This window comes from Platalea leucorodia (genome assembly GCF_965183815.1).
Source record: "Platalea leucorodia genome assembly, chromosome: 3".
NCBI classification, from domain to species: domain Eukaryota; kingdom Metazoa; phylum Chordata; class Aves; order Pelecaniformes; family Threskiornithidae; genus Platalea; species Platalea leucorodia.
In genome coordinates, this window is record NC_138825.1 from 47,605,099 (window position 1) to 47,631,932 (window position 26,834).

The window sequence follows — 26,834 nt, forward strand, 5'->3', positions numbered from 1 at the left end:
AGGGTTCGGTATGACGCACGGGCCAGAGCGGGGTTTCTTAAACATAAGCTTATAGGCACACACCAGAAGTTTCCTTCTTGGCAGATGTAAGCTCTGAAAAATGTGGCAAGGAGAGCAGGATGTTCAGTCAACCCTTTAATAACAAACAGCTGTAATGAAGTCCGGGCTTCCTACGAGTCAAAATAAATTTTGCCACCAAGCTTAACCGGAGCCAGTGCTTCAGCTCACGTAGCTGGGAAATGTCAGAGTGGAGAGGACCCACACGGTGAATTTTCTTCTCCCGTTTGAGCTTTGTTCCTTCTTCCGTCACCTTTCTTTCTTCTCCTGTCTCTGTTGCGACGCTGCGTACCACTGCATCTTTTCATAGCAGCTGCCATTTCACAGCAACAAAACCAATCCTTGTAACATACTTTGTATCTAGCTGAAAGTGGGAAATTTCCAAAGGTTGCCTTCACTCTGGCTACTGGAGTTCAGAGAACGAGCCCAGGAGACGAATGGCCAGCTGAGCTTCATGGTCGCTGGCATTCTTGCCACTTTTGGTAAGAAGGGAAGCTAAGGCTGAGGTCAGGCCCTTGTGTAGATCTCTGGTTGGTCACTGAAATCGTTGAACCATCCAAAAAACACAGAAGACTCTCTCCCTCCCCCATCTGTTTTTTTTTTTTTTTCTCATTCCCTCATTCGTTTTGGAGACAAGCATTATAGGGAAACGGCAGTAAGCTATTTTCAGGGCAGCTACATGTTTTTTGACTTGTTGGCATCCCAGTAAAATCCTGACCTGCCAAGGGCATTTAGCCCTGTATCTCGGCCCTGTATGAGGTCCAAGTTTCACAGCCATCGGGCAGCAGAGCTGATAAATGCTGTGATTTAGAGGTTGCCTAATGGAATCTTTTGCCCCAGAAGACATTCAGAGTAAAATCCACAGCGATGCTTAACAGGAAAATGGTAAGCTTTAAAAATAACGTGTTGGGCTGAAGGCGAGTAGAGACACAGCTGCCAGGCTTCAGCCAAGCCTGGCTCAGGGGTAACGGGCAGTTGTCCACCCCAGCAGTGGCCCTAAGAGAAGGTACCTTTACTGTGCTCAACACATGAACTTGACCTGGCGAGCAAATCAGGCTGCTGGTGAGGCGCAGGGTGAGCTGTGGCCTGGCCCTTGGCATCTGCACCTTGAACAGCAGGGAGGAGAACAGGAAGGAGCAACGCCCCGGGGAAGAGGATATTTGGGGACAAAGGGTCTGTTGAAGGAGGGGGATAAGCTAATCATGAGATTTCCTTCTCTGCTCCATTAGGATGGAATAAACTTGGTCTCAGAGCAGCATCCTTTGGGTGCAGCTCAGTGCCACTGGGGAACTGCTGGACTAGGGATGCAAACAAATCTTGTCGTCATCTCCCACCTCACATGCATTGACTCTAGAAGGTGCTGTCAAAGCTCCCCAGATGGTGGGAGGTCAGATGAAGGTGTAGATCCTCATTGTGACCTACTTGGTTATTTCGTGTGTTGAGGTGTAAAGCCCACTTGTGAAAAGGAGACGATAACAGAGATTTTCAATAGAAATGTAGAAAGTGTCCTGCTGAGAACCAGGTGTGCCTGGCGTACCTCCTCTGTAAAGGCTTTCACTGGCATTAACTCATTAACTCACAAGTGTAGGACAGCCAAATTACGCGTTTGTCCTCACAGTAACAAGAACATACTGATTCAACTGGGTCACAGGCAAACTTGGACAGCAAAGCCCGGGGGCCTGTCTGTGAATAATGCCTACAAGGTTGGGTTTGTATCTCAGGGACGTGACTTGCGACCTCTTTGGGGGATGCTGGTGCTAAGAAACCAGCAGGACCCTATCTGCTGGGTGCTGCTCCAGCACCCACAGCCCTGACTTCTAAGACAGCTCTGTGCTGTCTGAACCCCAGCAGCTATGACTGAAGTCGCCAATAAACAAATTGATCGCTATCCCTCGGCAGGCAGCCGCAGCGTGTGTTCTACTCTGCCTTGAAAAGTCCTGCTGACTCCACATGCTGAGACAGCGCCCGGATGCTGTGGATTTGCCTTTATTAGAGAGGACTTCTAAAAGTTAAGACGGAGCTTAAACAAGACTGAAGCAAACTATGTGTAGGCCAGATCCTAAATATAGTTGGAATACCACCCCTTAATTGGCTTCTTCAAATGCCTTTTTAGTTGTTGGTAGAAATTCAGCTCAAGTATAAACCAAATTGAGTTGTTTTTCAAAATACGTTTCTGGAAAAAGTGGATGTAGGCATGTAGAAGTAAAACTCCTTGTAGCTGCATGTTTGATTCTCTTACACTTTTGAGAACTCGCTGCGTAAGACAAAGGCAGAAAGCGAGCCCACCCAGCGGCCTCTGCTAGCACCTTCCTTTTCCTGACACGCTTTTAAAACCCGTACGCAACCATCAACTGACAGGAGAACGGCCTGAAAGTTTGTCATTGCCAGTTCTGGTCATTTGCACTAAGCACAGTCAGCCTGCTGATGAGCAGCAGTGAATGAATTCCTTATTTTGCTTTGCCTGCATATGTGGCTTTCACTTTACCTATTAAACTGTCTTTATCTCAAGCCATGAGTCTTCTCACTTCTACCCTTTTGATTCTCTCCCCCATCCTGCTTGGGGGAAGCGAGTGAGCGGCTACGTGGTGGTTAGTTGCCTGCTGGGGTTAAACCACGCCATACAGTTTTCACATTGCTCCTGCAATATTGGTCCAGATACTGCTTTGGATTACCTGAAGATATTGGGGATGGTGGTGGTGGTGATGTTAGGTTTAAGTCTATTACAGTGAAGCACAAATAGATTTTCGTCTTTATAAAAAGTCCCAAATCTCATCCTGTCCTCAGCTGTCAGATAAAATGATAAAGCAAAGATACTTCCCCAAATAGCCTCACTTAAAAGCTTGAAAAACAGCTGCAGTGTGCTGATTTATTTTTTTTTTCTGATCTGAAAAATTCAGTTTCTAAATTCTAGACCAGATCATTCTTGGCTGGCTCTCAGGCAGATTCAAGATACCCCAAACAACTCCAACGGCACTGAGGAAAACAGAGTATAAAGGACAATACACAAAGCAGCACAAAAGCCTTGAACGTTCTATTTAAAGTGACTTTATTAAAACATTGTTAATATAAAATGTGACCAAGTACAATTTTTTGTAAGAATGTTTAATAAAAACATATTAAAGAAAGAAGGAGCATCAACTCTTGTCAAAGCACAGGAAAAACCCACCAGGATAAGTAAAAAGTTCTGCAGCATGTTCTACCAGCTGGTCCCAATGTGTATTAGGGTCGAGTTAGCCGAGGGAAGAGACAGGCAGCCCAGGTTCTTCCCTAAGAAGCTTTAAGGTATTTAGCAGAGGTTTAAAATAACACTCCTCAACAGTAGGAGACTTTGCTTTCAGATGTCCTCATATCAAAGTGGGATTAGAATGCATATCTTCATGTTGGATTTATAACTTTTCAGCAGCTGAATGTACAGAAAATTAAATTCACTGGTAACTGTAAACCCCAGGGCTAACATTTGTCAGCTTTGAAAGGAAGGTGCAAGTCAATACTAACTATACACCTAAAGAATTTGTGCGAAAGTTGTTCTAAGCTATATTAATGCTGGACACTTGTAGCAAATGCTAGAAAAGGTCTGCTAAGAAAAAACCAGCAGTAAAGTCCAGGCTGGTAGAAAGAACAAGTATTGTCTGAACTGCTGAATGCAGAGACAATATCCATGAATTACAGGAGTTTGTACATCTCAGGAAGCATGTAAAGAAGTCTACAAATAAGGCTACGCAATGACTTATACTCTGTGGCAATCTTCCCCTTAAGCTAAGAAACCTTTTAAGAAAACACTAGAAAACCTGGAGGTTTTGGGCTTGGTGGTTCTATTTTTTTGGGGGGTGAGGGAGGGTGGGTATCTTACAGCATTTTCCTTGATCAACAAGTAGGTTTTAATGCTCTGTCAGCATCCTCTGCTTGTTCAGAGCCAGCAGCACAGCCATTAGAGGCAAGGATTCTTCCAGGACATCTCCAACTCTTCTTGTAACGGGCAGAAGAAAATCCTGCAGCATCCAATCCTGCACATTTAACTGCCCCTGGCACTGAACCCAATGTCAAGTGCTAATCCATGAGAAGCCTAGCGCAATTATGGTCTAGGAGATGGTGACCTTCTTATAGCCTTGGCTGGGACCCATTAGACCCATTAGAGCCCCGTGTTTTGCCTTCTACCCCAAACAAATGCTCTGGGACTATTGCTGAGGTAAAGGGAAAGGTCAAACCTTTGGCATTGGAGCAGACCAGTCACTGGCTGTGCGTAGGGGGAATTAAGGCTTCAAGGTGAGGTAAACACAGTGAGAGTCAGTGTGTAAATCATGCTGCATTTCAGAGACGACAGATTCAAATGACAGCTAGTCTTGTTCTCTACAGTTTAAACACCAAACAAAGGTCATTCGAAAGCAGAACTGGAGGCGAGTCTGCTGAGGGCCACCTTGAGATGCCTCTCTGCACCTCACGAACAAATGTAACCCAGATGTTGAACACTGAAGAGAATGTACCCACAAGGAGGAAAAAGCACCAAAGTTGATGAGTCCTTGAGACGATAAGCTGCTTAAAAAACAAAGAAGCCTTATACTGCTATGACCTCCCATAAACATAGTGGTTTCCTGACACAAACGTAATCTACGCTCCAGCAATTCCCAGCGCTGTATTTCCAGCACTACTATTATGAAGAGTTATGCTCTATAAGGAGGCAGTGAAATCATGAGGCTTGTGTTCCCTGAAGACAGTTTCTCCCATTCATTAGGTGTTGTCCTCTCCACTCACCCCCAAGTCCTTAATCCAAAGACCAGAAACACCTGTCATCTCCCCAGGTCATTTTTCTAACACTCTTATGTTATTTTAGTGATTTGTAGGGTACAAACACAGTGCTTCTTTGGATCCACCATTTTGGCAATGCCTTTGGCCTCTTCAAAAGAAAAGTGTTTTCAAATAAGTGGTACAAAAGTTACTTTCAAACTAAATGAAATATAGAAATCAATGCAATTCTTCTGTACGCTTATTTCTCATACTGTTTTTGCTAAGTTATCTGAAGTATGGAATTATTTGCTTATTTGGAACCATTGCATGTGCAACGCTATTTCTTACAAGCCACGCTAGCAGGGTTTCGACTGAAAACAGCAATCTGGTCCTGTAGGTTCCATTTCTAGGATATGGAGGCTCTCATTTGTTTTTCTTTAACATGTGTATGGTAACTTCTCCCATCCTCTCAATACAGTAGCTACTGAAAATTTTAACAGATATTAAAAAAATATCCAAATGAAACCACACTTCTATCACTGTTTAAAAAACAAAAATGCATATGGTATTACAAAAGTTTATACAAAGGCAACATTTAAGAGTTTGAAAGTTACTTCTAGAAAAAGACACGAATGCTAGTAAATTAACATACAAGGAGAAAGATATTCCACTCCTTCCCCAAAATTGGTTTGATCTATTTTGAAGTATCTTTTACCAGTTGTCTAGAAAATCAAAGCCAGTCTTCAAGATAACATTGCTTGTACTAGTCTGCAAGGAAAATAAAGAAATGAGACGTGGTTGTTAATTAGGGTATTAGAAACTCAGTACTTGACTGCCTATCTACAAAAGAAAGTTTAAAATGTTGTCTGCTAATATTTCAAGTTCTTCACCTTGCTCTAGGATACCTAAGAACCTACCCCAGAAAATGCTAGACATGGAAAAACACTCACAATGACCAAAAAGGCAATTCCAGGTAAAAATAAAATTCTTGTAGTGGTCTGCAGGCAAAATGTTATTTTCTTCGCCATGGAAAAATTCATAAAGATCAATTTTTAGACTAGAGTTGGAATCGCAGAGAATGAAATAAACACAGAATGTAAGCATCACTAATTCAATGGATTGCCCGCTGCATGACAGCCAGTTGTTTCCAGAAAACTACACAGTTTAAACTTTTTTGATAAGTTATTTACTAGGCTATCAAGAACATGCTCACTCCTGCAATGCTGCACTTTTAGCCACGACATTTAAGGTGATTTGAATGTTCAGGAAGACTATTCAAGGGACACAGCTGAGACTCTAGATTGTCTTCCTAGATCATGGCTCTCTTCCCCAGAACAGGGAAGATAATCCAGAAAAGAGGAAACAAAGAAAATTCTATCATACTATCTTCTCTGCTACTCTGTTCACATTTTGACGTGGGAGGATTGTTTCTCCACAGAGAAAAAAAAAAAAAAAAAAAAAAAAAATCAGGCTTTTCAAACTATTTCAGTTAGCTAGAAAACATTCACAAAGGAATTAAAAGTGTAACAAACCATTAATTTGTAGGAAAACATGATAATGCCTTTAACTAAAATTAAAGGACTACAGTTTGTAGCAAAACAGCTCAAGAAGCATTATGTCTTAGCTTCAGAAAAAAATAACTAAACACAGGGCTCCAAATACTGAAGAGTTACTCAAGTATTTTCTCTCATAAGTGCTGCCACTTACTTCTCTTGCAAGTATTTACCTCATCCTGCATCTTTCTGACCTTACATCATCTTGTTTGGAATTTAAACAATCACTGTTGGAAAAACATGGTAGAGAAAAAGCCATGCGACATGCTTAAGGTGTACAGTAATATGTCAGGCTTATGCCAGAGTGATGTGCCAGATTCCAAACAGAACTGCACAGCTCTGTTTGAAGAACCGCTCCTCTTCTCTACTTCACAGTTTCCAAGCTCCAGATCTCTTCCTTTTCTTTCCTTCACCATGTCATATTGTGTTGTTCCCTTTCTTTTCTCACAGATCAGCATCTGCTTTTTAAATAGCTTCCACTGGCTACTGAGCTGCTTAAGGTTATTTTTTGTTGTTGGGTTGTTTGGGTTTTTTTATTAAAAAAAAACAAACATTGAGAAGGCTAATTCTGGAAGCTCATTCCATTTCCATTTTGGACTTCAAGAGAAAACACATTTTAAAGCAGCCCAGCTGCCTGGGACAAAGCACTGGGAAGTGGCTGTTGGGCTACCACTTAAAACAGCTGAGAAACTAGTCTGGCATTCACTGCTACGCTGTGTGTACCAATGAAGTATCCTAGGCTCTAGTTTATCTACTTTTCAAGTTGAAAAACTTCTTTTTTCCATTAAGTGCTTTGTTGTTTCAATTAAAAAAAAAACAAAAAACAACTCTCTTACTTGATACAGCAAGCTCTTTACCCCAAACTGTTAGGTAGCTTGCTGTCAGTGAGCCACTGGATGCCATGTCAGTGTTTCTGGTATTATATTTACATGATGCCTTTATCCTATGCACTTTACTACATTAAAAAATACTTGATTGAAACAAACAATAGCAATTAACATGTTGGTTAAATAGACTTCTTTGAATTTGCAGATAAAAGGCCAGCAAGCTTACTATGGCTTAATGCTTTATGGAGTCCCTAATCTTCCAGAGTGGCCTTGTCAGATTTTAATGCGCTATACAGTTTTTAAATCTATGGACAGTGGATATAGCAGTCCTTACCTGTCCAGGCATCTGTGGTTCTGTAAGTACAGTACCATCCGTATCTTCCTTGTTTGTCCTAGAAGATGCCAGGTCCTGTGGTGGGTCAGGAAGAAAGAAGTCATCTAGAGAATTAGCAGGGAGTTGAGCGGGTCGAGGTTTCTCCCATTCAAGAGATACAGAAGGTAGGCTGGGGGCGACAGGCTTCTCTGGTTTAGTTATGCTGGGCTTCTCAGCTTTTACCATCTCCTTTGGAGTAGACTCTTGTCTGTAAAAAGAGGGAAGGGGTTTCTCTCCTTTCTCCATGGACTTGATCTGGCTGGGGGTCAGGGACTGGAACTCAGACTTGTCTCCTTCAAACTTTGAGCGCTCTGCATTGATCTTCCAGAAAGAGGACTCCTCTTCCTTTCTGGCTGCTATCAACCCATCAGAGCCAGGGGTCTTATTGGCCTGAGAAGATTTAGGGACTTGGACACCAGGTGCTGCTTTAACGGGCTGCCTCTGTTCATTTTGCGACTGGGCACCACCTTGTTCTTGTATGGACAGAGATGCAACGCTGAACTCCATCTGACTCTGTTCAGGGTTAAAGAAAAACAGTATTTCAAAGCACTTCACAAAGACACAGTTTTGAACTTCTGATCTTGGTGCATATAGATAACACCTTTGTCCACAGCTAGGCAACTCCCAGGCAGTAGATACCACAGCAAAGCTAACTTATTTTCTCCATAAATGTCTATCTTTGTAGCTACATTAAAAAAATAATTTTTTGAAGTCTGAACTGCAAGCAAACGTAAGAGTCCCAGACCTGCTGCAGAGGAGTCAGAGAAAGCAATCGTATTCAAGTTACTCAGTGCCATCCAAGATAGCGGTGCATAGCATAAACATTAGAACAGCAGCACTAAAACATTAGAACAGTTGTGGATGCATTTTGAAAGCCATAGATGTTTTACATGAAATTATAAAGCAAAAAAGCTTTACAGTGTAGTTTAAAAGGCAATCTTCCATTATAGTCTTTGAAACAGCTGGCAACATGTTACAACTCCATCTACTTCCAAGATAAAGGATTAGATGTAATGGGTATGCGTAGATAAGTGGTTTTTACAATTCTAATGCCCCTCTGAAGGAAGAGAAACAACTCCAGCAGGACCAGTTCACTTATTCCAGAACCTTGTTTTGTATTTACTTGCAGTGCATATAGCTGTACTCATTTCTGAGAGGTAACACTGGGTCAAGGAAGCAAGTGAGCACAGTTAAAGCATGATACAGACCTTGCAAAAGCCACCCAAAAGCGAACAGTACTTCAAAATGTTCATTTTTCTTACCACCACTTCAGTAATCTTGATTGTCAACTAGCGGGACACTCTTTAGGCCAATAAAAGTTAAGCCTTATTTCACTCTGACATACATGTAAGCATAGGAGCACAGCACCATAGCAAGTGCCAGAAAAGAACAACCTAATGTCTAGACTTTTCTTTGTAAAATGGAACAAACAATGCAAAAAAAAATATTAAAATTACATTTACTGTTAGAGCTATGCTGTTGTCATTATGGGCCTGATTCATTTTGAAAAAATTCCGAGACCATTTCAAATACTAGCTTTTGCTACAAGCAGTTAACAGATACTTTTGAAGTTCATTACAGATTTGTGATGTTTTCCCCATTCTACTTCATCACCTGGCATTTACTGAATAAAACTGCAATAGCATCTATGGACCTGAGTCTAAAACAAGTCCTAGTTGCATATCATTTCCACTAGAAACGTTTGATCTCAAGTCCTACGTTATTGTGCGTGTTAAGTTCAAAGGGACTCTAGACCTAGCAGGTCTCACACGCCTAGTATTTCATATTCAGAAACTTCTCATCAAAGTACAAATGTTAACTCAGCAACTGATTATTTATAAAACAATTCTTTTTAAACAGTCAGCAGCTGACTACACATAATTTGATTCCTGGACTAACATCTGATCTTTCTAAAGAATTATATACATTAGATATTTTTCCAAGGTTATAGGCAAGGAAGCACCAACTTCCGTGTTTTCATTAAGAATATACTGTGTTACCAAAAGATGCAGAACATAAACAAGCTGTTAGTAATTATAGTTCAGCTAGAATAAGGTGAGTGCAAGGATACGTGCAACTCTTACCAAACAGCTCAACACCCCACCCTGCCTGCAAAACCTAAGGGGAAAAACCTTAGTGCTCCAATTTTTTTTTTGTTTTTAAACAAAAGTCATGATGTAAAACTAAGAGCAGGAGATTTTTCCTTAGATAATTTCTGCATAAACAAACTATGGATGCAATGGTGTTGAGGATTATTTACAGTGACTGCCATTCCCTATATTAAAATATAGGGATTTATTTCCCTAAGCTCATTTGGCAATACTACTGAATAGAGATTTACCACCCTGAAGTTAAGATGCTTTAAGACTTCAGAACTGATAAAATCCCAGCTTAAAAACCCCACAACACAATATAAAATAGACTTGCACCTCCCCAGTATCCAAAGGTGGGGGGTGGTGAAATTTCTATCTTGGAAGACTTAAGTACCTTGTCATGTAGGAATTAAAACAGTGCTACTTTCTGTCCTTCAGCAGTCTTCCTTCTTCTGAGTAGCCTGTCCCAGGGCTCACGCTAGAGATAACAGTAGCTAAAGGCCACCACAACAGCAGTCAATTTCAGTAAAATGATTCCTTCACCCCCCAGCCAAAGAGAGAGGGAAGGTCAGTGCCCAGAGGACAGAGGGGCCATCACAGCCCCAGATCCACCAGAATAGTGTTGGAAACAAAATCCAGGAAAAAACGCTGATGGAAGGGAAGCAGGGGTCTGTTAGAATAAAAATTAGAAAAAGGAAAACCAACAAGATGGCTTTGCCTTTCAATGGCAGCAAGACAGACAAGCAAAGCCAGGCCTCCTGGGAAGTTCTTCCGCCGTGGAGCAAAAGCCACTGCCTGTAGTCACGTTTTATGTCCTTTCATATGGGTTCAAATATCGACTCAGAGGTCTGGTTTGGAAGTGGCAGACCACTTCTAGTGCAGAGAAGAGCGTGGTACTGCAGCACAACTTCAGGCAGTTGTACCCTTTCCAACCTGCTCGTGGGTGCATGTTCTGGAGAGGATGCCCTCTTTGTCCTTTTAGAATGGAGACTGTGGGGTGTACCGTTCCGTTTCAGAAGACAGGACCACCTGACACTTAAGATTGCATATCTGTGTCACAGTATGCTTTGGAGATCAAACGGTTCATAACCTGACATGGAATACACTGAATGAAAATACTCTTCAGGAGTTTGCTTTCTCCCCCAAGGAAGGCGAAGAAGACAAGACTACCCCAACAGGTTCTGAAAGCACTGCGTCTCAGCATGATGTAAATACAGCCCTGAGAGGTCAGATGTATAATCCTGCTTCTGGCATTTAGCTCGAGAAGCCAAGAACTCCTGTGGACCAGTCACAAGTTATTCTATTTTCCTTGAAATATATAATGCTTCTATTTGACTTTCAAGGTTACTTAAGACATCTGAACCCCTAAGAAATGTAGCTGATGAAAGAAAATGATTAATATGCAATATCTTTCAAGTCACAAAATTGGCAATAAAATACTATAAACACCCTCCCCCCCCAAAAAAACCCAACAGAGCACCAGTATAAGTAGGGAGATAATTTCATGTGGAGATGGAGAAGACCCATGTGTGAAACACCCCATGCTGACATTTAAGTCATGAGTAGTACTGTACGTTCTAATGAGTCACTAGACACTAGAAATGTGAGTTTAATTACTGTTCTGCTCTCAATTTCTTACATCAGATTGCAAATTGGCAATTGACTGGGTCAGCAGGAGAGGGAAGGAAATGACATTTAAAAGACAGTTTACCCCCCCAAAAACATTTCCTTTTCCTTTAGGTTTGCCAGCCATGAGAATATCTTGATGCACATCTCTTCTGGCCCCAATCAAACTTATGGTGGCAGCTAGTCCACCAAGGGCCGTACCACTTGTTTGCTTTCCTTGGGCTGAAGCAGAGCTGCCGTGAGCTGCAGTTGTGCACTTGAGCATTTAGCAGCAGAACCGCACTGGCGGCGTTCTACCAGCTGCCACCTTGGGGAAGCAAACACTGAATGCTGCGGTAAGATTTGATGGTCAAAAGTGAATTGTCATTTAGGCACAGTTTGGGATTCTAGAGACAGGGTTTCAGTCCCCAGCTGCTTTCATAGATTTTGTATGACTTTGAATGAGCTGCAGCTTCTGTAATTTAATTACCCATCTAAGGAATAAAATACAAATACTTTATTTTTCCTACCATTTGTCCAAACTGTATTTCTGGGAACTGTTCAGCCCAGAAAGTCTCAAGAGTTTACAGACAGGCTAGTACAGTCCCAAATGCCATTCCTAGAAGTTATCAGAATTCAAATAAAAGCTATTAACAGCAGTAGTATTTTCAAGATAATGCAAGAGCAAGTTATTCTCAACACATTAAGAGAGAGAGGGAAAGAGAGAGTGCATGTGAAAGTAAGCACAAAGTAGTATTTTGAAGCAGAGCAAACCTAGAAGTCTGTGTTCTTTTCAGTTTTATCCCTCTGGTCCCAAACCACTGCAGGGGTTAAAATAAAGGATGCCTAGGTCTTGAATCATCTCTCTGTCTAATAAATATAAATAATATTTAAAATTGCAGATTTTAGGAAGCTGCATGTCCATCTTTCCTTGAAAAGACCACATTAAGGTATTTAGGAATTTTCTTTATTGGATTAAAAAATTTAGACCTAACTTCTGTCTCAAGGCAGGGACAATCCACCAAATTGTCATACTGGCTCATGGGAAACAATGCATTCTAAAAGAGAGGCCCCACATACTAAGAACACAATGATTTAATAATACTGTATAAAATCAGGTCTCAGTCCATAAGTCTATATTAAAAACAAGATGACCACAAAGAACCCAGGAGCTGTTGTTTTTTTTTTAAGTATCTTATTCACTCATCAGGAATGTGTAGTATTTTACTAAACAGTCAAGCAAACACAGCCAAAACAAATTGTTTTGCTTGGCAGCCTGAAAAATCCAAATTGTTGAGACAAAGACTGCAGAAACACTGTCAAAAGCAACTTGTTTTAAGCAAGCCTGATACATGCAGAGGTAAGAAAGCCAAGTTTGAAATGATTTAGAAGATGACTTTGCTTTGCTGAACGGACAAAACCAAAATAAATATGGGACTCAAAGTAGCTGCAGTTTTTGCTTTGTTTCCTATGCCCACCGTGGGTGTTTCCAGGATCTTTTCAGAGTCAGAAAGAAATCCTTAGGTCAGCAGACACCAACTGCAAGGGCAAAAATAGAGCAAAGCACTCAAAAACAATCTAAGTAATTTTAGTCTACACGGAAAGACAACACCAAAGATAGATAGTGTGGAGCTTCGGAAGAAATTTCATGATCTACTCTTCAGTGATATGAACAGCATTCTAGTCTGCCACTGTTACTGGTTAGCCTGAGCAAACTCATAATGACGGTATCTGGTATGTGCATGGTTTTATGCTCAGAAACAACTGTCTAAAGATTGATAGAGGTAATTGAATCCTTAGCTGAGAACATCTGTCCACGCAGATTAAAATAAACCTTGAACACAGCTACTATTACCAAAAGTTGGTGGTTTTTTTGCTCAAGAACTAATAGTCAACAGTAGTATTATAGCACTGTGTTTTAAACACCTGTAGTCTGGATCAAAAAGGGAAGGGAAAACCCAAAACCTCAGGCATCATTCTTTCTTTCCAAGGAAGCATTGCCATTTATGCCAGCTTGATAAAAATAATCACACCAAAGTATAGTTTGTAACAAACAATTCTAATATCAGGTTGCTAAGGAAGGATGGGGGGGGGGGGGGGGGAATCTTTTCTGCCACTTCCTTCATATTTAAAAAAAACAAAACAAAACAAACCCAAAACCACACAAAACCAATTAGGACTTGTACAAAGAAGGCTATTGAAGACCGTCTTTTAGCTTTAGATAAAGGAAACAGTTTGCAAACCATGTTTTTTATAAGTGCAACATGATTTTTTTCTTTCTAAATCATCACTGGGATTAGATCGCTTCTGTAGCAATATAATTAGGGAATTCAGACAGGGAGGCAGCAACCAGATTATGGAAGAAATTGAAGCTTGACACTTTCTCTTTTAGCTTTTTTTGTTTGTTTGTTTGTTTTTAAACACACCTTGAAGGCTTCTCTTTTAATCAAATATCTATCTGAGGGCCTGTTAGAAGTCGAAAAGAGCTGAAGGAGGAAAAAGCCAGGAGTTAAAAAGAAAAATAATACAAAAAGAACTCTCTAAAGCTATCCTCGCAACTATTCTACCTGTATCAAGACCAACAAATTTTTAGATGTGCATGTGTCAATTTTAAGCATTTGGAATAAAACCTATTTAAGCTAATAGCATTAACTGAAATAGGTTCCAACTTATTCCTATGCTGCTCTGTGCATTCAATGTGTTAGCTGAGGTGGCAGACTAAATTATAGTTTCTGCCTGCTACTAAATTACTTAAAAAAAAAAAACAAACAAAAAACAAGCACACCGAAACCAGAAAGTTCTGAGTTCACGAAGAGTTGCAAAGAAATTTTATTTCCGAAACCAGGCATGATTCTGGTCTGTGCTGAGTTTCACTGAATTTTTACTTCAAACAAACCAAGAAACCTCAAAGGCTAAACTCAGCCAAAATGTCAGCTTTCATCTCACTTAAACCTGAAGCCATAAATAGAATGCCCTAAATTCATAAACCTGGCTTTAGCTCCAGTTAAAAATGTAACCCACATTTCAAGATGTGTTATGTTCATGAGGGCTCCACCCATGAACCAAATCACTCCCTCCAATTCAATCTCTAGTTTTAAAATGTCAGCTTATTTGCAGTGCCATAAGAACTTGTTGCTTCCCAAGTAGTCTTCCTTCTGGGAAGTGCTACAGTTTTCTACAAAAAATGTTAGTATTTTAAGCGCTGCCTCACATCTAACTCAGCAATTTACATTGTATTTCTGCTTTGTTTGCTTTGTTTGAGGGTTTAAAAATAAAGAGGTAAGACAAGAACTTTAAATACACATCAAACAGCTAAAAATGGTGGAGATACTCATGCAAGTGTTTGCTGTGACACAAATGACTTAAGCCATATCTCGCATTTGTGTTTAAAACAGGAACACAGAAAGTTTACTTTTGACAGAAGTTAAGTTATCAAGCCCTTCAACAATGTTCTGCCCAAAATGACAGCAATTTAGTCCACTGTTCTCTGGGTAAGTTTGACAGCCAGGGAATTAGGGAATCCATTGCACTAGCTACCATGAGAAAAATTTGTCCATACCTAACCAACTGGAATCACCATTGACATCACTGTAACAGCTGAGAGAGGCTCCAACTTGCAGAAAACATGCCCTTCCCTCTTCTCTACTCTTCTCGCCACCCTCTCAGTTTTCCTGTAGTTAGTTACGGACAGATACTGATTTTGCTGCTTTATTTTCCTTAGTCTCAATGTTTAAAAAAAAATAAAAGCCTAGCCTATTGGTTTTACTGATTTAGATCTCTACTTTCTCCTTCTTTGCAAAAGCAGAAAGTGAACATCACATTCCGTTCCTTGGGTAAGCCAGAGCACATCCATGCAAAGCTACAAAAGAATGAAGGAATTTCATCATCATGGCAATAACATGCAAAAAACCAAACCAAACGAAAAACTCTGCATTAAAGGGATATCAGAGAAAAGAATATTATGGAAAGAATAATCCATCATGGGGTAGAGCTCATGGAATGGAAAAAGCCTGACAGCTTGAAATAATAGTGGGAACAGATCTGGCTCACAAGACACTGAATGTGCATTACAACATGTCAACCTCATTAAACAGCTCATTCAGGTTTCTTCACTGTTTCCCCACGCGGGATTGATTGGGCAAGGATACTTTTTCCTCAACCGGTACCTCATGGAGAAATTGCCTTCCAATATTATCTTATTAAATTACTGGTTAGGGAAGAGATCAAAGAGTAAGCACAAAGCAAGATCTCCACCTTTAGAAATGGAAGACTCAGCAGCTGAAGGATTTGGTTGAAAGACTGACACAATACGAGGCACTGGGGAAAAACCAAATGGAAGAACTCACACAAACCAACCAACCCACACCCCATAAAGCTGAGCAAACTGGATTCTTTAGAGGTTTGCCAAAGGAAAAGGTCATGCAACTTTTCAACCTACAGCTGAGGCACAGCTTTTCTCTCTAGTCAGCAAGGAGGGAGTGGGGGAAAGAGGGAAGCAAAACCTGATTAGCTGAGACAATTCTTTCTAAAGCAACCTCCTCCCCACCTCACTTTTCTTCAGCGGTCACATGAGTGTTCCCGTATCATTTCGTGATCCTCCATTCATTACAGGAAAGTATGAAACTAGAGCATCTATCCATTGCAGTCCCTCATTTTGAGACACCAGGAGGGTAGTGAAAATCATCTTAATCAGCAAGGGATAAACCACAGGCTGGGTTGAGAAACACTTCACTAGACATACAGCATTTAAAAGAAAAGACAACTATTAATTAAAGAGAAAATCCATTTGAGTGCAGATGCATCTCACCATGGATCACTAGTCAGTGCATTACATGGAACACTATCTCCAGGAAGTTCAAGTATTCAGAACTTACAAAACCCTATCAAGACAGAGCTTAGAAATAAGATTACAGTTGCCACATTCCCAAAACTGAGTTTTAGGGTTTGCACGCAAAAAGTAGGGGAGAGAACACCGCTGTCTCCAACATATGATTTATTTCACCTCATTGTCAATGAGGTCCACACTCTTCTCACTACTTTTCTTTTCTTGACAGCTTCTTCTAAGGGTCCTTAGAAGTCCCAGGAGGGCTTGCCTGAGCTACCAGGCTTCCACTGCAGCAAATCCTCCACTGGCTCCTGAACCACCACAACTTGTAAAGGAGTTTTAAGGCAAGTGAAGACTGGCAATGGTTTCTCTTACATTGCAGCACTGTAGGCTGCAGGGACCCAGGAGTCACATCAAGTTATAGGTTAATCAGCATCTGAAAAGCACAGATGGGGTGCTAGCTACAGGCAGTGACCTTGAGCAGGGAAGGCTGACAACAAGTCTAAGGTCAATCAGATTAATTTAGTATTCACTGGCATTTCCAAAGAATTACTCTGCATTAGGCTAAGATTCTATTCATAAGCTCATACATGATTATCTACATGGTTCAAGGGCAAAAAATGGAAGAGACAGGGGAGAAGCAGCTTTCTCTGGCAGATAAAGCCAGAAAACACAGTCGGAAATGTGTGATTAAATTAATATGCCCACATACCCAGTTGAGAAAGGCAATGAGCTATGTTTTCGCTCCAAGATTTTCTTCAACAAGAAGAATTAAACTTCATTTCCCACCACAAATATGGCACAACTATATTTCCTCACACTGCAGGTCCAGAAAGATGGAGAACTCTGTCTCTGCGTTAGCTTTATGAGAATCCCATCATAAATAATGCTTTAACAAAATACCAGAGGTAAAGCAAGGGGGGGGGAACCAAAAGCAACCCACCACAGAAAAATACATTATTTTTTGGAGGAGCTGCCTTTTGGAGAGGAAATAACACAATGCTTCTAGCATAGCCCCAGGTTAACAAGTTTCATTACATTCGAGTACATGAAAAAGATGAAACGTAAGACAGGCTTTAAGAAAGAATCCAATGAAGTTACTAGATATGTGTACCTTTCTCACCCCATTCCCCAGCTACTTTATTGCTGACTTCAAAAGTGAAATGCAGTTATGTTCATGTAATATCTGAGACACTGGTCTTGCTAAACATGGAAAGTTGTTTTAGAAGTTTACAATGAAAAATCAAGTAATTTCTAATGAATCAGTTTTACACCTGCACTTGAAGCCAGAACGTTAGTTCATGAAGTACATTTTGTGTTTCTGTTGATGTAAATCGAAGCACACCAGTCCTGTTTCATTTGCAGGACGGTCACTTTACACAGCTCTCATAGAATAAAGGTGACATCAGTCTATGAAGTCTCAAAATGAAGACAATATAAATGCACAAGGAACAGTATAAAATGACAAACCAATATTAAAAATAAAATTGCTGCATATTTACCTTCGTTTCCCAGGAGAATGGAGCCGAGTGTTCATCTTGCCAAGTTATGTCCTGAAATAAAATTCAAGAATGACTAAAAATCATAAAAGCAGCTTTACCTGCTCAGGAGCATCATACAGATGACATTACGTTGCACTGCTGGAAGCATAACAACCACTACCACAGAACTTGCTAAAAAGTGAGAGCACTAAGAGGTGGGACTGATTACATTTTAAGACTGACTGAAAGCAAGTTCTCTGAGGAGAAGATTATCAATTAGTGTATCAATTTAACCTACAAAATATATGAAGGTTTATCCTGGTCTAAACCTCTTGAAACGGTTTCTCTACAAATAGCTTTAAAATATATTACATTTCCAGTTTTCTACTAGGCATTTTCTTTGGTAGCCACCAGCAACACACTGGGACAGAAATAACAAGAAGAGCAGGGGCCTTAGGGAAATAAAGTCCCATTTCCTCCCCTCCGCAGACCGAAGGGCACGCGTGCAACCAGGCAGTCACGGGGCAGCAAAACAGCTGTGCGTCCATCAGGCCAAGCCACAGCTGGATCCAGCCCTGACAAGACACATCATTGGGCCACTTCAATGACAATCAGTCTGAAACAAGCATTCAGTACTGTTGAAAGAACCACACAATGTCCAGAGTAAAATCCCAATCTGAAATAGCTTATTTTAAGAAGCTATTTTTAAGAAGCTTATTTTTCTGAAAATAATCCCAATTTGAGAAATTTAAATAATCTCTTCATACACGGCATGCCCTCCAGCAATACATGCAACCCACATCAAAAAAAGAAGGGGTGAAAAATAAATAAATAAATAAATAAATAAATAAAGTTCACATTTGTTCAAGACTTGCAACAAAACGATCACACTTCTATGTCTAGTGGTGGATGAGACTCATTTGTACACTGGATGTTCGTGCTGGTAGAGGTATTGAGTTGCACCCTCCATACTGAGTATAGCACTGCTTGGCCACCAGGTACATCAGGGGAGGAACAGGAGTCAGAAGAGCAGATGGAAGGAGAAAGGCCAGGAGTGACCATGCACAGCGAGGAGAGGACAGGACAAGACCTGGAGTGCTTGTTTCACACTCCTGCTGTTCAAAGAATAACAGAACTAGACCATGTTTTAAGCTAACACAGGAACGCCACATCTTTCTTACCATGACTGCCCTTTTCTTATTTCTGACCTCTGCCTTTATAGAAATATATTTCTCAGACATTTGATAGCATTCTCCTGATCTGCCATCTCTTATTTCACCCTAGGCAGATTTTGCTGGTCAAAAGCTATGAAATCACAATTAGAAGCGTCTGAAACCATCTCCTAAACGTGAAAATGCGTCATTCTCCAACTATTACTCATCTGTGAAACACAGGGTTTCTAGCAGCAAAGTATTTGTGGTATATATGAGGGCGATCCCATGCTCTTAAAAAGAACTGGGCTGATAGAGACCATCTAAAAGGAAAGGCCTGGGTTCTGCTGGACCACACATTATGGCCAAAAAGGAAATTCAGTACAGGAAATTTTTGCCAAGAACACAAGTGTAATACCAGGCTCTCTCATTGCAGGAAATGGATACTCATATTTATTAACATTTAATGGAAACAAAGGGAGTAAAAGTCTGCTTTGTAATATCTGTTCTGACTTCTATCAGTATTTGCACTGTGGAGTGCTGCTGATCACACGGGAATGCCACACCACTTAGGTGGGATGCCTCACAGCAGGTAAATGTCAAATTATTTAAAAATCATTTTAAGACCGTGTCCTTTGCCTCTGAAACCAGTGGAGCTGGCACTTCATTTCTGAAGCACACGTGACAGGAATCATGGTCCAGGAGGGAAGAGAGACGGGAGAGCCCAGCCACTGGATTGAGTCTCATGCACAAGGTAGGACCGTCACCCTTCTGTCCACATGTGGTCTGGACAAATCAGTACTCGATTTCAAACAGAGCAGTAAGGGACAGAAATGAAGTCCACCAAACAGTGTTAATACTCCTACATGCTGTCACAGCACCTTAAAGCTCCAGACATGTTGGCATAGCTGTCAGTGGGTTTTACCTAAGGAGTTTAAAGGAAGCTCTGACTTCTTGGCATTTACAGGACATGCAAATCAGCCATGGACCAGTTTTCAATCTGGGAGTGAGCCATGACCATTCTTGTCCTGGATCTGAGACAGCCAGTTCTTTGTTTTCCTGCATTTGAGGCAAGTGTAGACAGCACTGGGAGGGACACCTCTTCACCCAACGCTCCTCACACATCCTCAACTCAGCAACGACATCGCTGCTGTGAGCAAGCCCTGCTGACAAAAGGCTCCCCACAGAGGGACAGAAAAGCAGCACGGGGAAGGCAGAGTGAAGGTATCAGGTTGTCGTGCACCAGGATACGTCATTCCCTACAGGATGGAGCAAGTCAGCTTCCCGCTTCATAGAATGTGATGTCTTCTCAACCGCCTCTGCACTTGTTGGCACCTCAACTTGTAACCTCAACCTCCAGCTCAGGCAGACAAAAAGCTCCTGAAACGAATCAACGGTACTTTTTGGTACCAGTTGTTAAAAAGTTCTTGTCAGAGACAAAATCTAAGACTTTCATAGGTTATTTTGAAAGATGGAAGTAGTACATGCTTGTTAGGCAGGAGCAATTCCCTGAAAGAAAAAGACCATAGATTTTTCTTCTTAAAAGGATGGCTCATTGTACCTCAGGCTGCACAGCCCAGCACACCTCAGAACCAGTAAGTCTGAGGAGCTTTGTCCACATTTAAGAGATCTTCCATGGGATCTAGCAAAGGATAAAATAGGATAAGACATGGTTTGAGGATACAAAGCTTCAAGGAGTTGATGTCTGTGGTTACTTGAAGTGTACTTGAAGCTAGGGTGAAGGAGACAGTTGTCAAGTTCTGTCCATTGTCAGGGAAGGGAAGGAAGTTTGTGGCCTCCACCTCTTGCGCCCTCACACAGGGGACATGCAGAGGACCAAGTGAGAAGCAGGAGAACAACACAGTTCAACAGTTTCCTGTCTAATGCACCTGATTCATGTTTATCACCAACAAAATCTGAGAAATAACTTTGCTTTCTGTAGAATAAACAAGTTTTCACACACTTGAAGAAAATGGGAGCAAAAGCATCAACTATTTCAATATTCACAAAAGTAAATTACAAGTGGAAATTCTAGAGGAAAGGGCTTCAAGGCTATTTATCATCAACACAGATTAGAAGAGATCTATATCTGATCAGCTTTTGTTTTCAGCACACAACAAAGCCTTCTTCCAGAAGCAAGGCAAATAAATAAACTTTTGTTCACCAGCGTTAAAGAACCTATTTGTAAGAAACAGGGCCTCATGCAACATATTTCATAGCTAAAAAAAGAAGAGAGAGAGGGAAAGGGAGGCAAAAATCCAGTCATACACTTGACTTCAACAACCAGCTGCAGAATATATAAAAAAGAATCACAAACTACGTTTGCTATATGTAGGCAGCTTGTTGCAAAACAGCATCTGAATTTCAAAATGGAAGACACTAGGAGAAACGTGCCAGCCTATCTGACAGGAGCATTGCTCAGAGCAGCTGACAGTAACCAGGCAGCCACAAAGCCACCAACAAATGCATCTTAGAAGTGTTACCAGCTACCCTGCTTTTTTCATTTTTCAAAAAGCACAGACCTATAGCAGGCCCAACATAAAAGTTATTACTATATTGAATATTTATGGGTTTAAAGCATTTTTAAGTAGGAGATAAAAGGGTCGATCCTTTGGCTTGCTGCCAAAGTTCTTAAGGCTAAGCAAAACAAATACTGTATCTGCCTTCAGGAAGGTAAGTCAAGCTTCCCTATTAAAAGATGATGAATGAAGCTAACTGAACTCTCTTACCTGTCTTTCCTCCACATACAATGTTTACCATTTCCTAAAGCACATGGCATTTTCTTCAATGAAAAGTTTAGTTATTTCAAGTCCAATTCTTTGAGCTGCTGAGTAGCGCTCAAATACTCAATATTCCTTTTAAAAAAAAGAACTAAAAAAAAGAAAAATCAGACCTTAAATCCATGTGTATGTCAAACACTTGTGGATAAAGAGGGACAATATTAAGAGAAGAGTGAGAACTTGTTGTAAACTGAATATCTACACTATCTTTCACTGAACTAAACAGGGAGGATCCAGTGGCATCAACTAACATCAAATCAGATGCTTAACACAAGCTGAACACTATGGTGGTCAAAGGGTGGTAGCCTCTCACACACTGCTGGTTTTCCACCTGTTCCCCTCATGATGGCTCATAATTTATGGCATATTTCAAAAAAAGCCCATTTATATTAATTACATTTATATTCAATCCCAGATTCTATTTCCAGATTTTCCTCTGCTCAGTTAACCTTATTTTCTACCACTACGAGCATTAGACATAAATGGAGAAATGCCAGCAATTGGAGGCTTGTTGGGAACGAGGAAGCTCTGCTTGAAGGTTGCAGCCTCCAAAAGCCCTCAGCCAGAAGGTCTAGACTGTCTAGACACAGAAAATGATGGTGGAGCAACAAATAGTCTCCTGGTGGTGGGCCCATGCAGAAGGATAGCAAGTCAATCTTCAGCAAACAGGACAAAACTTCTGTCACGGGTGTGTTAAATGACCCTATTAGTCTGGAAGAGATGAAAAATATCTGCCTGACCTAGACCACACAGCTCTAGAAAACAGAACAAGATAGAGAGGCAAGAGATGTTGGGTTTCTCTAGGAGGAGGTGTTGGAAAATACCAAGGCCTGCAACCGCATCAAGGTTACTGAGCTGGTGCATTCAGGGGTCTGTTTCAACTAGGAAGTCTTAACTTGACACCCTGAGGCCGACGGTAGGCACGCAATGGCTGGTGTTAGCAGTTGCGTGCATCCTCATCATGACAGCGTGGTGCACACAGGTAGATGCCAAGTGAACCGGGTGCCACCCAACCCAACTCTGTGCTTGAGAGGGAAATGCTGTTTGGGGAATCAGGGAGCCCGATTCCTGCACTTCCACTTTTTTCATCAAGCTTTTTGAGACTTTTTAAAATACCTTCAGTTCTTTGACAGCAAGACAGGAGACTAAAAAAGCAGCTCTGGTGTCCTGGCACCGATCCTCTTTAGAAATTGCATTCACAGTACATGTACGGCTTCAGTTATTAACCCCATGACTGCAAATGCTACAACGAGGATAAGATAACGGAAGAGAAGGAGCAGTGGCACTCAGCTGACTCTAGGCATCTGCTAAGAGTCACACATGGTGCTGCAGTGCTCCAGCACTACGAAACGACTGGATCATGGCGACCGGGTGTCACGGTCCTGTTACTGCACATCTATTTTCTGTCACAGCCTTTCCACACAACCAACATACTGAAAGGTGTTTTGAAACTGTTAAGAGATGCTCATAGTTTGAGAATTTACAGCCCTGGGCTACAAGTTCAGGAGATGAGTTTGGTGTCAGAAAAGACATGGGAAACAGTGGGGATGAGAAAGAGGGAACCAATTTTCCAGAGATACAAGACCGCTACATATATCCTCTGGACCACCTTACGAAAGCGGTCACATGCATGAAAGTGGGACTGAAACGGTGAGAGTCCTGGATGGGTAAATCAGTATCTTCAGCACTCATCCTTGTTTTGCTTTCTCCCAAGTCCTCCAAACAACACGAGGTGAAAGAGATCAACTTTCCGTTCTTAAGCAAGCAGAGGTAGATCGCTACAGATTTCAACATCAGTTAACAGGGAAGATGAGCTGTGGCTGGAAACATGAAGCTTTTGGAGCAGGTGTCAGCAACAACGCCATCAGACCAAAACACTCACACCGAAAGCGCTGCAACACCAACAAATGATTCCGAGGTATGCAGACTGCTCTCCGTTTCCTTGCCTCAGGATACCATACACCGTGAGACAGGGACAGCAGCCAGGACCAATCTAACTGCCCTGAGCGAGGGCTGGGTGACCACGGTACGTGCAGCAGTTATGTCTTACAAAGATGGCAGTAGTACAGCTCAGTAAACTGTCAGACCAGAAGACAGCAAGATAATAAAGCTCTGTAGGCGAAGCATTTGCAAGCCTGGAAAAGTTGAACCGAAATGGCAAGAGATCGGCCGCAGTGGCTTTGTAACAGCAGGACACGGAGGAACAACCAGTGAGCCAGGGCAAATGTCCAAGAATCAGGTCGAATGCCAGCAAGGGAGCGGGAGGGAGAGGAAGCTATCAGATGAGGAGCCAGGAGAGGCTCCAAGGCTCAGTACTGCAGTTGGAAGAACTAAAATGGAAATGGAGGATGCCAAAACGAGAGGAATCTCTTTTCTTCAGAAGTACGATTTATATTAACTTCAGCTTGGAAGGCAAGGAGGAAGTCAGTTGAGGCAGATGCTTCCAAAATTAGACACTGCATCAAATATTTTGACGAACCATGCTTTCTTTGGTTAATGGCTACACAAATGCTACCAACAACATTATTTGTATCATAGCTGTATTTTGTGGGAAGAGGGGAAAGAAAACAATTTGCCAAATTTCAGATGGATTCTCTAGCTGTTTTGTCAAGCAGGAAATGATTATTTCCATACAGTGCTGCACAACAACCTACAACAAGCTTGCTTTCCTTCCGGATCCACAAAATTCAAAGCAGAAGGCACAGCAGAGCTGCCTGAGACTGGGAAAGCTGAACGTATTTACTTTCCACAGTCATTAACCTAAATCCTTTCGCAACTAACTTCAGGTTTACGTTTCCTTTCAAAGACTGCTTGCACAACCAAATTCGCTGTCGTGCATCCTTCTATACCTCTTTTTCACCAGGAGTTATGGTCTATTACTAGCAAGTGTTTACCCAGAATTTCTGGTATCACGGACTAAACAAAACTGAGGTTGACCATACGTTCTCTAACTCTAGATACGGCGTGTGCGCGGCACATCGTCACACCTTCCCGACAGGTGAAACACAGGCAGCAGTCTTCTAGCACAAAGCTGGTCGGGAACCATGATGCCGAGTATCTATGTGCTTCAAACGCTGCTTACAAATCCCATTTGCAAGCGATATTGGTGAGAAGGCTAAAAGCAGCACTGTTCTCTTTAAATTGGACTGACGATCACAAACGCAGAAGCGGTTAATCAACCATAGGTTGCTTTAAGACATTACGCGAAGGCAGCGAAAGATACCAGCTCTGTAATCATACCAAGACGTGAAAGAAAACAAAACAAAGGAAATCTCACGCGCAGACTAAGGGAGATACAGTATCTGAAGCGCACCGTCGGGGCTTGGCAAGCTGCGTTAGACCTTTCCCTTCAAGGGATCTCGCTCTGTAACGTGACCCACTGCTCCGGACCAGGCACCTTTACACCCATGGATTTCTAGAAGGGCTGCCACGCTTCGCCATTAGACAGATGGCTCTCGGAAGCTTCAAAATCCCTACTTTTTGCCATCTATCTTTCCACACCCTTGTTTTTCCTGGCACGTGACAGGGAACAGGCTGCATTTTTTTAAGGTGCCAAAAATACCATGAGCTGGAATGTTTTCAGTATTGTATTTTTAACCGTGTCTAAAATTAGAAACAAGAAGGAAGAGATTTAATTGGGTGAAAACACTCCCCACGGCCCATTTTCAGCGAGGGACGATTTCCAGAGCCAGCCGCGGCCATGCCCCGCCCTCGGGGGAGCCGGTACCGGCCGCTCCTGCAAGCCCCCCACCGCCAAACCCCGGGCGGAGAGACCCCTGCCGACCTCGGGCCAACCCCGGCCCGGGCCGCTCCCGCCTCCGCGCTCTGCCCGCGCCCGCCGTGCACCGTCCCGCCCTCCCGCCCAGCCGCGCAGCGGGAGGAAAGCCGGCGACCAGAAACGCCGCTCCTCGCGGCGGCCGGGCGGCGGCGCGGGCGGGCGGCGGCAGCCGCGAAGCCGGGGCAAGGCTGCGGCCACCCCGCCCGGCGCCGGGGAGCGCCGCTCGCCCCCGCCCCCCTCAGGCCGCCGCGCCCCGGCCGCGCCAGCGGCCCCGGCCCTGAGGCGCCGGGGCGGGAGGGGCGGGCCCCGCCGGCGGCCCCTTCCTCCCCCCGCCCCCGCCGGTACCTCGTCGCCGAAGCGCACCAGCTTCTGGCCCGTGTTGAGGCGGAGGCTGGGGTAGGAGGCGGGCGGCGCGGCGGGCCGGGCGGCGCCGCGGTGGGCGGCGTAGCGGGCCTGGATGTGCGGCTCCACCAGGCACTTGTCGATGATCTCGTCCTGCTGGCGGGGCGGCAGCCGCTCCCACTCGGGCCCGTAGCGCTCGCGGATCCGCTCCTTCTCCGCCATGATCTTGCGCGCCATGGGGCTCAGCGAGGAGAAGTAGCTGAACCGCTTGCGCTCCCGCTCGTCCAGCGGCCGGTTGCCGTTCATCACCGCCGTGCGGGAGGCGGCGATCGCCGCCGCCATGGAGGCCATGGCCACCCCGCCGCCGCCAGCCCCGCACGCACCGAGCCGGGCGCACTCGCACGGCGGGAATGGGAACGGGAACCGCCTCCTCCGCTCTCCCTTCCCTTCCCTTCCCTGCTCCGGCAAACGCCGCCTCCCCTCTCTCCCTATAAAGGCCGGCCGCCGCCCCGCACACCCCGCCTCCCGCACGCCCAGCGCCCGCGGCAGCCCCGGGCCGCCTCCCCCGCGGCGCCGCCCGCCCGCCGCTCTCGGGAGGGGGGAGGCGGCTCTTCCTTTCCCCGTCGGCCTGGCAGCCGGCGAGGCACCGGAGGCCGCCCCCCGGGCCTGCTTCGGGGTCGTTACCCTCGACGGCGCGGGGCTGAGCGGGTCGGAGCCGAGGCCGGGTCCCAGGCTGCGGCCCCAGCCGCGCCCGCCCGGGGCCCCGCGGCGGGCGCTCCTCGCCCGCAGCCCTCCCCGCCGTCCCAGAGGGGCGAGCAGCAGTATTCCCACGGTGCCGGGGCCAGGGGCACCAGGAAACGACTCGCCCCAGCTGGCAGAGCAGCGCCAGAGCCAGGAACCTGCCTCTCCCCGCTCCCAGTGAGCCCCGTTTCCCGATGCGACAGAAGGGCCAGCAGCTCCTGGCAGCAGAGGCATCGTGCCTGGGATGGGCTACTTCGTCCAACTCAACAGGTTCAGCAGCAAGTCGCTCCAAAGCCTCTGTGGTATTTTGGTAAAATAAAAAAGTTGCAGCCAAGCATACCAAGTCCGTGTATCGGTAAAACAGATTTCCTATAGGCTGAAATAACTAGGTTTTTTAGTCTTAGGTGTGCTGCAAGAGGAAGAATGCTTTCTTCCCACTGTTCAATGAATTAGGAGAATGTGGGGCAGAAAGTAGCTGGTGAAGAATAATTGCAGCATAACACCCA

At 43.5% G+C, this 26,834-nt stretch overlaps 1 protein-coding gene across 1 annotated transcript; it reads right to left on the reverse strand.

Annotated features, from left to right (window-relative positions):
- Window positions 1–3,137: 3,137 nt before the first annotated feature.
- On the reverse strand, window positions 3,138–25,981 carry LOC309587715 (uncharacterized protein C1orf198 homolog). The gene is made up of 4 exons (XM_082306146.1): window positions 25,591–25,981; window positions 17,558–17,608; window positions 7,494–8,045; window positions 3,138–5,547 (listed from the first exon to the last, which is right to left on the reverse strand). Exons 1-4 carry the CDS (start codon window positions 25,936–25,938, stop codon window positions 5,491–5,493), a joined length of 1,008 nt encoding a protein of 335 aa, XP_082162272.1. The 5' UTR covers window positions 25,939–25,981; the 3' UTR covers window positions 3,138–5,490.
- Between the last annotated feature and the right edge of the window lie 853 nt (window positions 25,982–26,834).

What these genes read in the sequence shown, in the direction of transcription:
- LOC309587715 (XM_082306146.1), bottom strand. Translation starts at nt 25,938, where the DNA reads ATGGCCTCCATGGCGGCGGCGATCGCCGCCTCCCGCACGGCGGTGATG. An exon ending in TGGTGCGCTTCGGCGACGAG is followed by an intron (nt 17,609 to 25,590) that starts GTACCGGCGGGG and finishes ATTTTATTTCAG; the next exon opens with GACATAACTTGGCAAGATGA. An exon ending in AACCACAGATGCCTGGACAG is followed by an intron (nt 5,548 to 7,493) that starts GTAAGGACTGCT and finishes TTTTCCTTGCAG; the next exon opens with ACTAGTACAAGCAATGTTAT.